General features: G+C 36.4%; 1 protein-coding gene across 3 annotated transcripts in view; it reads left to right on the top strand.

The window, feature by feature from the left end:
- Positions 1–12281, top strand: part of LOC126199335 (D-threo-3-hydroxyaspartate dehydratase-like) — a 126807-nt gene that overhangs the window by 99988 nt on the left and 14538 nt on the right. For all 3 annotated transcript variants that reach the window (XM_049936187.1, XM_049936186.1, XM_049936185.1), the window contains 2 exons: positions 5477–5672; positions 9151–9256. In XM_049936187.1, coding sequence (XP_049792144.1) covers positions 5477–5672; positions 9151–9256 — 302 coding nt within the window. The remainder of the gene's footprint in view (positions 1–5476; positions 5673–9150; positions 9257–12281) is intronic.

The raw sequence follows: 12281 nt of genomic DNA, 5'->3' as shown, positions 1-12281 counted from the left end.
ATGAAAGTGCAATGAATCCTCCTGCAACTTTAACTGTGAAGGGTTCTTGCGGCGAGTGATTCACATAAATGCAAATTTAGACCCCCTACATCCACCTGGTATCATGCACATTTTTGTAATTTCTGGTAGGTCCATTATGTAATGACAGACATGAGTGGTAATTTCAATTTTCTTTTACCATTGGTGTCATTACACAAGTAATAAGTGCCATCCAACTTGATTTCTCAGATTGTGTATGGTCAAACTGTACAGGTAGACCATGTGGCCACAACATCCTGTTGGAGTGTTAAGCACAGCGTGTTGATCAAACTTTATAGTCACAACACTTGTATTGCTTTGTCCCAGAATTTTGTTTTCATTGCACTTCTTTCAAGCAAAATCTCTTCTCTGCGATTGTTTGTCATGATTATCTTGTTCCAGCAGCTTCTCATTCTCGGCAGTGAATTAAATGCAGTACATTTGTGACAAAGATCATTCTTCAGTCTGAAGAATCCTAAATTGTACTCGAGCAATTTTTGCAGATACTTTGGACTAGACACTAGCTTGCAGTTGTTCTCTTCACATTTGGTTTTATATTGTATATTAGTTTAATATTCAAGCTTGAATAAAGGTACTTCCTTGAAGACTTTTTCTATGATAGTGTGTCTCGACAGGTTAACTCAAAATGGGTCACTTTCTACAGTCATCATCACACTATGACAATTTGTTATGTGGTTTAAATCTGCATGCTTGTGTTGCTCAGCAATGCCGTCACAGATTTCTGAAACAGCACTGCTAACCATAGAATTTGACACATTGCCAACATTAACAACACAGTCATCAGAGCTTGAAGGTTGGAATTAGTGAGATGAACCTGACAGTCAGATACAGGGGCCAAGTCAGCTTTGAGTAGAACTAGAATCATCTAAAGAACAAAGATTTTTTTTATTTAAAACTGACAATGGTACTCAAAATATCCACGGGTGTGCTGCCAGTCTATAGTGTCCAACGGGCACAATATTTCGGCGATCATACATGTCGCCATCATCAGGTGACGACCACGGCGGACAGAGCCATCACACCGACGTCATCTCAGACGCCGTAGCAATCTGTTCCACCGCACGACCGTGGCGCGGGGCGCGGACGGCGAGGGAGCGCGCCGCGGGCGGAGGGTATTTAAATCGGCCGCCGCCGCGATCGAACCCAGGTCCCTCTGAGCAGCCATAACGTATGGATCTCCATGCCGGCACGTTCACAGGAGCTCAGTCCGTCAGTTCACCTGATGATGGCGACATGTATGATCGCCGAAATATTGTGCCCGTTGGACACTATAGACCGGCAGCACACCAGTGGATATTTTGATTATCAAATACACCGGGAGAAACTCAAGAGTGAGAATGGTACATTTGTTTATTACATCTCACATTTCACTTTTGCTGAAATGTACTCATGCACTCTGTAACTATCCAAGTGTTTTCTTACACATAATAAAAGTTGTAAATGAAGTGAAATTTAATGGACATTTATTATTTAATGCTCCTTTGTTGCAAGATGTTAAAATCAATTCATTTTCTTTGTACATTTTCTAAACCATCCTTTCTTCTTGTTCTTTCTCTCATATTTTTCAGAGTTACAGCTCCCCATGAAACAGCAGAAAGTAGTGCACATTCTAAGTCCCTGCTGCAAATTTTAAATACATTTTTGTCAAGCAATAATACTGTTTGTAATAAACAGCTGAAGGGCTATCAGTCACATTGTTATGTGTGAAGTAACATCAATAATGTAAAGAAATGTCATTGTAATTGCACATACGAAAACCTGTAATGAAATCTAATCAATGTATGTAGCACATTCATATTTTTACAATGCACTGAACGCTCTTAACAGAATGCTAAAACCACAAACACAGCACATTTGCAGTTGTGGTATTACAAAGTATGCTCATTTTTGACTTACATAAGAATGGATGTTGCGTTTTTTTCTCATGCTATGAAGGCAACTCATAGCAAACACCATAACAAATACTATGTAAAATGAAACTCACCAATGCATAAATGTCAAAATCACCACGTTTGTGCTTTTAGTGGTAGAGAGGTGAAGCGTCAGTGCGAAATACCTGAAATGATAAACTATAGAATTAAAAAAAATAATGCATCGAGCTGTATACTAAATGTTGTACTTGGATATTACATTTGAACTCTTCTAAGGTGGTTACATTTCATTGTGCAGGAAAAATTCCTTTTCCTATTGTTCTAGAGCATACTCAATATGGACTTTTGTAGAATGACTGGTGATAACAGAAAAAGGTGCATTTCTGTGAGGATAAAATGAAACCCACAGTGACCAATACATGTATTCAGAAGTCTTGAGATTCTTGATATGAGAATTCTTTTGTTTGTGGGTACAGGGAAACAGAAAGACGTTTTATGGCACAAAGAAAGTTGCAAAAGTGACAGGAAAATGCATAAATCACTCAAATATGTATTTTTGTATTTTTCTACAAGCCACTATTTACTTTATGATAGGGTTTCCTTCATACCATCTATTGCCAGTTGTTACTTTCTTTGTTCTATTAATGCTCGGGGTAAAGAAAAAATAACTGTATATACCTCCGTATGCAACATGGAATCTTTGGTAATCACCTGCAGTCCTTGTGCAAGGTATCTGATGGAGGCAGTAGAATAATTTGAAAGTCATCTGAAAGACTGGTACTTTTAATTTCCTAACTATAAAAGAAAGATTTATCTCTTTTATTTTGCAGATTCCCAGTTAAGAGCAGTGAGTATTTTTGTAACACTTTTGTGTGAATTAAACAAATTGGTAGTAATGCTCACAGCTTGTCTTCAGATTCTTTTGCTGTCTTCCTTCAAGCCAGTAATAATGAAACAAATGTAGCAGTACATAAGAAGACATTGCCAAAAAATTTATCAGCCAAAAATTATCTGCAGTCTTCTTTGCAGATGCACTAAATATTCTTAGAATTCTCCTAGCGTATTCCATTCATGCTCTGTAAACTGATTTCTTGATTCATAGTATTACTCTTATATATTTAATAGAATTATCAGTGCACAGCTGCATATGTCACTTATCTGTATGAAATTGAGGGTGTTTGTTCTGAGTAATGATTATTGTTTGCAATATGTGTACATACAGGGTATGAACCTAAGGGTTGTTTTTAAAAAAAAAAATACAGATTGTTCACCCTGTGATGATAAGTGGACTTGTTCATATTAGGCCAAGCCTTCTATGCATGCCTATCCTTTACATGATACACTGTACCAGAGCAATGTTATACACTGTGGCAGACTGTCCTGCCCTTAAAAATCCTTGATAACCATCAATGTGAGCTGCAGCTTATACCACCACAAATTACACAATAATGTGCTGGACCAGTTTTACATTTATCTATATTGCCCACATAACATCAGCAAGTCATGTTGATACATATTCACTGTGCACTGGCTGAACATAAAATCTCATTCCAGAAAATCGAAGCTCAGAGTTGTGATGCAGTGAAGCTGTTGAGGAAGGCTGATTTCTATTTAATAAACCAGGTGGCACAATAATTAGGTATGCTGCATGGAATGTGATTCAGCCTCTATCTTGAAGTCCAGATTTAGGATTCCCAAGTTTTCCTTGCTCAACTAAAGTGAATGCTGGGATAATTCTTCCCTAAAGGAAGTGGCCAATCCCTGTTTGGTTCGATCTTGTGGGCTCTTTCAACCTTTTGGTCCATATATAATGACCATCTCTATAAAGTCTTAAAATCTATTTTCCTCACATTCATTTGAGGAACGCTTAAAATATAGGTTTTACTATAATGATTATGAATTTAAAATACCATTTTAAGTCCATTTCTATGTCTTATTTTGACTTTATTTCTGGTGATGGATATAACATTACTTGCTCAGAAAAAGGAAGTGGTGGTGGTCAGAGAGGGGGGGGGGGGATAAATTTTCTTACAGGAATTGTTGAAAAATTTTCTCATAGGGATTGTTGAACAGGAGAACTCTACAACTTAACAAAATCTGATTGTGGCATTGTGAGCTGAGTGCTTGCTTATGCTCTGACCTGTACAAAATATTGACTCTGTTATCTGGTCTAGGGAGCTCAGTGTGGCAGAAGCTGCACAGTTGTCAGTTTCCCTTCTGTAGTTCATTGACTGTTCATTTTCACTGTTTGTTGTATAATCATGTTTGTACATTAGCCTGCTTAAAAACAGTGAACATGTAGTATTAATTAAACTACATGAGAGAAATGGTGATCTACAAGATGATTTAATCAACTCGGAGGTTAAAACTTCTCAAAAACACTCTTTATTTGTCCGGAATCATGCCATTCATGTCACATGTCACATGTATATTACCTCCATGCACCTAACACCAACTCCCTTCCAGCCCGCAAAAGTAAGATCCATTGATTGCTTCCCATCTCTGCCCGTATAAACACACAGCTTTCCCTGACTACCATTGAAATGACAAACAACTGCATGTTAACAATGATAATTCAAAATTGGCACTCTTCACATATTTGTGTTGTAAATCAATAGATGTGTCTCTTTATTCTGCTTCTAACAAAATTAAATTATACTTGATTATTACATAGGTGCATGCACAATTAATTAAACAATGTAATAGTTTCTCATGTTATCAACTTTGATACTGTGGTACCTTAATAAAACCATGGGATTACATTAAATTGAGGCAAGAACCACTACCTTTTATGCGGTATATGGATTATCTGAGAGGATTTAACTATTTTTTTGAGTCAAATGTTAGACCATCCCATTTTATTAATGGTAAGGTGGTTGAATGGGACAAAGGGAGGGGGTTGGACTAAGGGACTAAACACTAAGGTCATCAGTCTCTTGATTCCAAGAATGATGTGTCCAGAAGTAGAGATGTCCATGGAGGATGTGAGCAGATCTAGTCGGGAAAAGGATAAAAATGTAATGGAAATAAAAAGCAAGATGACAGACATAGGGAAGTCAGCAGGTGGGGGTCCCTGGGTCTTTTCCTGAATGCTTTTGCAGGTACGTAGAGCTGGAATCAGTCAATAGGACTTGGTAGGCTCTAAAACATGTTGCATAGGATTTAATTAATTTATTTAGAGGGTGACCTTAACAATTTAATGACTGTAAGGAAGTCTTTAATTATACCATATTCCATTGCCAAATACAGATATCAAAAGTATAAGAACACTTGGTGTAACTAATACTTACTCTTTTTCAAATCTTTCATTTGACAGTCACATCAATACCACAAACACAATAAAAGTTATCAATTTCATAATATTATTGATTATAGAACTCTTTTAGTATAACTTTCTAGTGTATTTGAATTTGGTTGAGAATGAATGAGTTCTTCTGGATGTACTGGTACATTTAGCTTAATTAATGTCTACAGATTTCAGTGATTTCCACTTTTTGTGTAAGATTACTTGCAAATTTTCTTTCACAATATCTGAGAAATCATACAAAAATGCACTCTGTTTTCAGATCTTCAGCAGGCATCTCTGTATTCATGTTCCTTGGATGATGTGGCTTGTAGGGTTATGACTCGTGTTATTGGTCATTACCAACATCGAAAACAGATGCTTATTGATTGTGGATTCACTGGGCTAACCAAACAAGGACTGAATGCTAATAAATTTGTTGCAGGATATGCCCTATTTGAGAATCATCCAAATCTAAAGTAAGTGGTTGTTTGTGTGACTTACATTAGATAACCAGGGCAAGAATTAGCTCTTCCGATGAAGTAATGTGTGTGTGCGCGCAGTGCACTGTGGCTTGTGCACATGCCTGTGTGTGAATGTTGGGGGTGGGGGGTGGGGGTGTAGGTGGCAAGTCTCTCTCTCTCTCTCTCTCTCTCTCTCTCTCTCTCTCTCTCTCTCTCTCTCTTACACACACACACACACACACACACACACACACATGCAAATGCAACTTGCACACACATCTGCAGTCTCAGAGAGCTGAAACTACACTGCGAGCAGCAGCACCAGTCCACGATGGTAGTGGCGACTGGGTGGGGGTAAGGAGGCTGCTGGGGTAGGGAGGGGGAGGGATAGTATGGTGGGAGTGGCGGACAGTGAAGTGTTGCAGTTTAGATGGAGGGCAGGAGAGAAGGTGCGAAGGGGGGAGGGGGTAAGTAGCAGAAAGGAGAGAAATAAAAAGAAATTAAAAGACTGGGTGTGGCCGTGAAATGATGGCTGTGTAATGCTGGAATGGGAACAGGGAGGGGGCTGGATGGCTGAGGACAGTGACTAACGAAGGTTGAGGCCAGGAGGGGTACGGGAACATAGGATGTATTACAGGGAAAGTTCCCATCTGTACGCAATTCAGAAAAGCTGGTGTTGTTGGGGAGGAATTGCACATACATTTCTGTGTGATGTAGTTACTGTATGTTTTCAATGCAACTTTACAAGGACACTAAAAATGTATGTGTGCAGTTTGTTTCATAATAAATAAGCATCATTTTTATTTTCTAAGATGCCACATTTGTTTCTTTTAGACTATATAAAACAGTGTTAAAAATAACAAATGGTTGCAAACGTAGAAGCTGCTTTAAACTGCTCTTTAATGTCTCAGGTATAGCTTGTTCACTGTGTGTATATATTATTGCAAATTTTCTGTTCACCAAATCAAATGTAGTAGACAAAAACTGCCAGAACCATATTATTGCAAATATTTTTTTTGCCAAATCAAATGTAGTAGACAAAAATTGCCAGAACCATTGTTTGAATACAGATTTTTTGAATGCAGTTTTCCTCGACTGCTAAAATTTTTTTTATCTAAAACAGTTACATTAGTTTGAATTTTGTTTTCAACATTTAAAATTTTTTGGTCTAAACTGGTAATGTTTTGTTCCATTTTTCCTGCTACGGCCTTCTGTCCAGCTCTGGTGTCATAACATTTTTGACTGTCTTGCTGATTCACATTCTAGCTCATTTTCCAAAACAAAAAATTTGTTTTTGAAAACATCAACTTCTTCATTCACACTTATTAACCCTTCTGACAACCATATTTTAGCTCTGAAGCCTGATTACTAAGTTGGTTTATTTGATATTGTACCATGTCCATTTTAAAATTGTTTTCAGGTCATTTAATTATTCTTGTAGTGAAGTAAATTTTTTGGTTAACTGATCATTAACTGCACTAAATTTGCTATTGTTATCTGTCTTCATTTCCTTTAGCTCTGCCAAAATTAACTGCGAAATATCAGAGAGGAATAAGATTTTCAATAAACGTTTTACTTATCTTCTTTTCTCTTGGTTGGCTCCAGTTCTTCATGTCTAGGGGATAATTCTTGAAGCTGAAATTTTTGACATTACAGGTACTCGGAGTTCCAATTGACATACTAATTTCTGAAGTAAGCCTTCTCTGTAATTTCTGTTTGCATGATAATTTTATTCTTTCACATTTTTGTGTATCACACTGTCTTTACAATTTCCACTTCAACAAAGCCAAAAATTACATTGTTCTTCCGAAAAATAAAAACACATCACAGGCATACCAACTACGACTTCACTCTGCGGTACTAACAATGTTTCAAAGAGTTCACAAATTCTCGTGACAAATGAATTTATATTATTATTCTATAAATGAATTCAGAAGTAAACATAACAATTAGTGTCAGATTGTGTAATTAATAATAGAAATTTTAATTGTGTTGAATATTTCGTAATTTTAAATGTTTCTAAAACAAAATAATTTCAACTGTACATACTTACAGAGCTATTACATATCAATTGTAACAATGAAAATAAAGTAATTTCTTTTTATGGATTTTAGTCTGAAATATAATACAGTGTTTAAAATACCATATGAAATTCTTTTAGAAAAACAGCTGAGATAATATTAACCTATTAAAAATTTGAAAAGAAATATTTTTGGTATCGGTTACTTCTGTTGAGGAAAGACGTCCCTTTACACCATTTCTAAACCTATCTCTCTTTGCTCTCTGAGGAAAGAACTAACAGCGCCAAGAACTTGGAGAAGTTTTTTCAATTTTAAATGCATCCCTCAGAAATACTGGAATTTCATGATCTAAAGGTAAGAACTGACCAGTGATTCTGTCTTCTTGTAATTTTAGAGTTTTCTCAAATGAATTCTCCATTTGGTGTATGTTCTTAATTTGTAAAATAACTTAACCAACTGTAAGTAACTGTAACTTTTTAGTTCCCTTTTGATTCAGTATCATCATTTGCAATGTAACTCAATCAGTTGTAAGTAATTACTTTTCACAGTATTCTCCAATAATCTATTGAAAATAATGATCATCTTAGCATATTGCTTCTTCCTCCTTCCAGATCAGATGTACAAAGAATTCTATCTTTGCACTCACAATATTCCTTGTTAAAATAGCAATGTTTTTGAGTCCCAAATCACCTTAAACAGTCAGCACATACTGTGTTAAGCATATAATTATGAATTATTTAATAATACTATTAAATATTTGATTATATAGCGGAAATTAAATGTTATAAGAAACTATGTCAACGGCTACACCAGTGAACTCTACTGTCTCCAGGTTGTTAACAATATTTCCTTTTTCAATATAAACTAGACTATAATTGTATGAATAAACTTTTTTCTGATCTATGGGTCTTAAGTAAAATTTATAGAATTGTAACTGTTCCAGCAACTATAGCACAGTTATCTCTGACTTAATGTGTCTCTACAGGAATAGTCTTTTAAAGTCTTTTGCATGAATTTTTCTGAGAAGAGCCAGTGTGAGAATGAATAGGATGTCTGTAAACTGAATGAATTTGATTCTCCTGTTTATTATTCTTGGAAAAGGGAATCTATATGCACTAAAAATTGAGTTAATTCATAAAAAGAATTATGTGTACAAGATACAGTTCAGAAATCTGTATTCCAAGCAAAGTCCAGCCCAAGTCATGTCACAGTTCCATCTAGCACAAATACAGTCGACTGGCTCTGAATTGACTTATATGCAATAAAATAAAATAAAATAAAAATCTAGCATGATCTTTTCAGAGAGCATGCCTGAAGATCAGCGCCATCTGAGTAGTCGGGCAACAGTGGTCAGTAGTAATGTTGCACCAGAAATTTGTTTTCCACGTAACATCAGTTGACGCCACTACAATTATGATATCTTTCTACTTTTCTTCTTCCTTTCTCACTGACCTTGATTATTATTGTTCCAGGTTAATTGAAATGTCACAAGAAGTGGGCAAAGTTGAAGGTGTTGATGGTAACCTAGATTTCGATCGATACCCAATTGGAACTGAACTGTTTCTGTACCCTTACCATGTAAGTATATGAAATGAAATACAACAATTTTTGGAGAGAATGAAGGAAATTTTTTTTTATAAAATTCTTAAAATATTTCTTGTTGTTCATCATTCCAAAGACTGGTTTGATGTAGTTCTCCTTGCTGGTCCTTCTTGTGCAAGCCTCATCAAGTCCAAATAAGTACTGCAGTCTACATCCACTTCACCCTGTTTCCTGTATGAGATCTGTTCAAAAAATTTCAGAACATACATAATTTTGTGCCAATCATGTGTTGCAGTGTAAATCAGTTGACATCCTTGCACACACTTGTGTTTAATGTGTAACTGCTGGAAGTTTCATTGTTGTATGTCTGTTAGTTATTGTTCAGTGTTGTATTGAGTAGAATGTTGTCTCTCACAGTTTGCAAATTTCTGGATGATGAAGTTAGAGGAGCAATGCATCCACATTAAATTTTGTGTGAAACTCCAGAAAATCTTTACAGAGGCACAACAAATAATGCAGGAAGCCTACTGTGATGAATGCTTAAGCCATACTCAGTGTTGTGAATGGTTCAGAGGGTTTAAAAATGGCTGGACGGAAGTTAAAGTTGACCCTTGTTTAGGATGCCCTTTGATGTTTACCAATGTTGCTTATGTCAGGAATGTCAATGAAATTGTGCATGCTAATCGAAAACTGACTGTATGAGAGACTGTGGAAGCATTTAAGTTGGATCATGTCATGAAATGTGAGAAGGAAATGGCCTGAAATGTGGCGAGACAATTCATGGCTCTTCCATTATGATAACACTCCCACACATTCATGATTCTCCAGACCAGCCACCTGTGGACATTATTTTTTAAACACAATTTTTTTTTAAAACCAATTGAAGGGACAGAGATTTGCAACGATAGACAACATAAAAGAAAATTCGCAGATGGCACTTCACGCGATCCAGCAAGAGGCATACCAAGACTGCTTCTGGAAGTGAAAACGGTATTGGGAGTGGTGTATCAGTTGTGGAGTAGAGTGTTTGGAAGGAGATCATGTAAAAAAAAAAAAAAAAAAAAATTACCGAGCGAGGTGGCGCAGTGGTTAGACACTGGACTCGCATTCGGGAGGATGACGGTTCAATCCCGCGTCCGGCCATTCTGATTTAGGTTTTCCGTGATTTCCCTAAATCGCTCCAGGCACATGCCGGGATGGTTCCTTTCAAAGGGCACGGCCGACTTCCTTCCCCATCCTTCCCTAATCCGATGAGACCGATGACCTCGCTGTCTGGTCTCCTTCCCCAAACCAACCAACCTAGAAAAAAATTGTGTACAAAGTTCTGGAATTGTTTGAACAGACCTCATATTCATCTCTTGGTTTCCCTCTGCAGTTGTTGCCCCCACGCTTCCCTTCAATATCAAATTGACAATTCTTTGATGCCTCAGAATGAGTCCTGTCAACCAGTCCCTTCTTTCAATCAAGCTGTACCATAATTTCCTTTTTTCCCCTTTTTGGTTCAGTATCTCCTCATTAGTTATTTGATCTATACATCTAATTTTTGGCATTCAACATCTACTTATCTATGCCAGTCAGTGACCTCCTTCATACCATAAGGACTACAATCAGGGTCTGATGTAATGAAAACCTCCAGTTGTCTTATGAAATTAAAGGAAGATGCTATGCCACAGAGGTACCCAATCTCCCATCATGTCCCTGGTACCAAAATTGGAGATAAGACAGAAACTTTATAGTGACAATGGCATAACTTCGATTCAATTACAGGAGATCCTGGCAATATCTCTACCACTTCTGAATGACCCCATCTTCTTCATGTAAATGCAGCTGTGGGGAAGATGTTTGACATTTTCTTTGGCTGCCTCAGAAGGCATCAGGAAACTATAAAACTGATACAGGACATGATCATTTCTGGCAATGCTTTATGAACAATAATTGAAACTTTTTTTGCAACAGAAGACATAAAACTGTATACGCTCTTATATGATTTCATAACAGAGGTTCAAATAAGAATATAGGAAAATAGAATTTTTTTACATTATAATACACATAAATGTTAATTTGCTTAGATCATTGACTTAAGTTCAGTTTAAATGGACATAACAGATAATTGTTGTTTTTTATGGTTCTGAGGGTGGCTGTATGGTTAATGCCAAAAAGCCATTAAAAAATGGTGTAGCTCCAGACAAATATCTTCAGAGTAGACTTCCTATCACCTAAATTTGTAGCAGATGTTAAAGAGTCCTCTTTCTCATAAGTTGTTTCCTTGTATAGGCAATATTTATTTTATATCCTCTCTACTTCAGTTACTTTAACTCATCTACTACGTTTAGCATCTCATTTCCTAATTTAATTCCTTAAGAATTACCTGAATTAGTTTACCTACAAATTGCCTGAGTTAATTTATCTACATTCCATTACCTTTGTTTTACTTTTGTTGATGCTCATTTCATGACCTTGTTTAAAGGTACTATCCATCCTGTTCTACTGTTCTTTCAACTCTGTTTTTTCTGTCAGTGACAAAAATACAATGTCATTTGCAAACCTCAAAGTTTTTATTTCTCCTCTCTGACTTTAATTTCTTCTCCAAATTTTTCTTTGTTCTTGTCTACTGTTTGCTCAATTTATAGACTGATTAATGTTGGAGACAGGCTATAACACTCTATCACTCCCTTCTCAATGACAGCTTTTCTTTCATCTGCTTCTACTCTCTAACTACAGTCTGGTTTCTGTACAAGTTGTGTATAACCTTTTGCTTTCTGAGTTTGTTCCAGCTACCTTCTGAATTTCAAAGGGTGTATTCCCGTAAGTATTTTCAAAAACTATCTTTAAGTCTAGAAATGTTATAAACATAGGTTTGCCTTTTTTCAACCTATCTTCTAAGATACATCGTAAGGTCAGCATTGCCTCATGTGTTCTTCCATTTCTCTGGAACCAAAACTGATCTTGCTGGAGGTTGGCTTCTACCAATATTTTCCATTCTCCTGCAAATAGTTCATGTCGGTATTTTGCAACCATGACTTACCAAACTGATGGACTGGTAATATTAACAACTGTCAGC

The sequence above is a fragment of the Schistocerca nitens genome, chromosome 8, assembly GCF_023898315.1.
Source record: "Schistocerca nitens isolate TAMUIC-IGC-003100 chromosome 8, iqSchNite1.1, whole genome shotgun sequence".
NCBI lineage: Eukaryota > Metazoa > Arthropoda > Insecta > Orthoptera > Acrididae > Schistocerca > Schistocerca nitens.
This window is presented reverse-complemented; position numbering and strand designations above follow the sequence as displayed.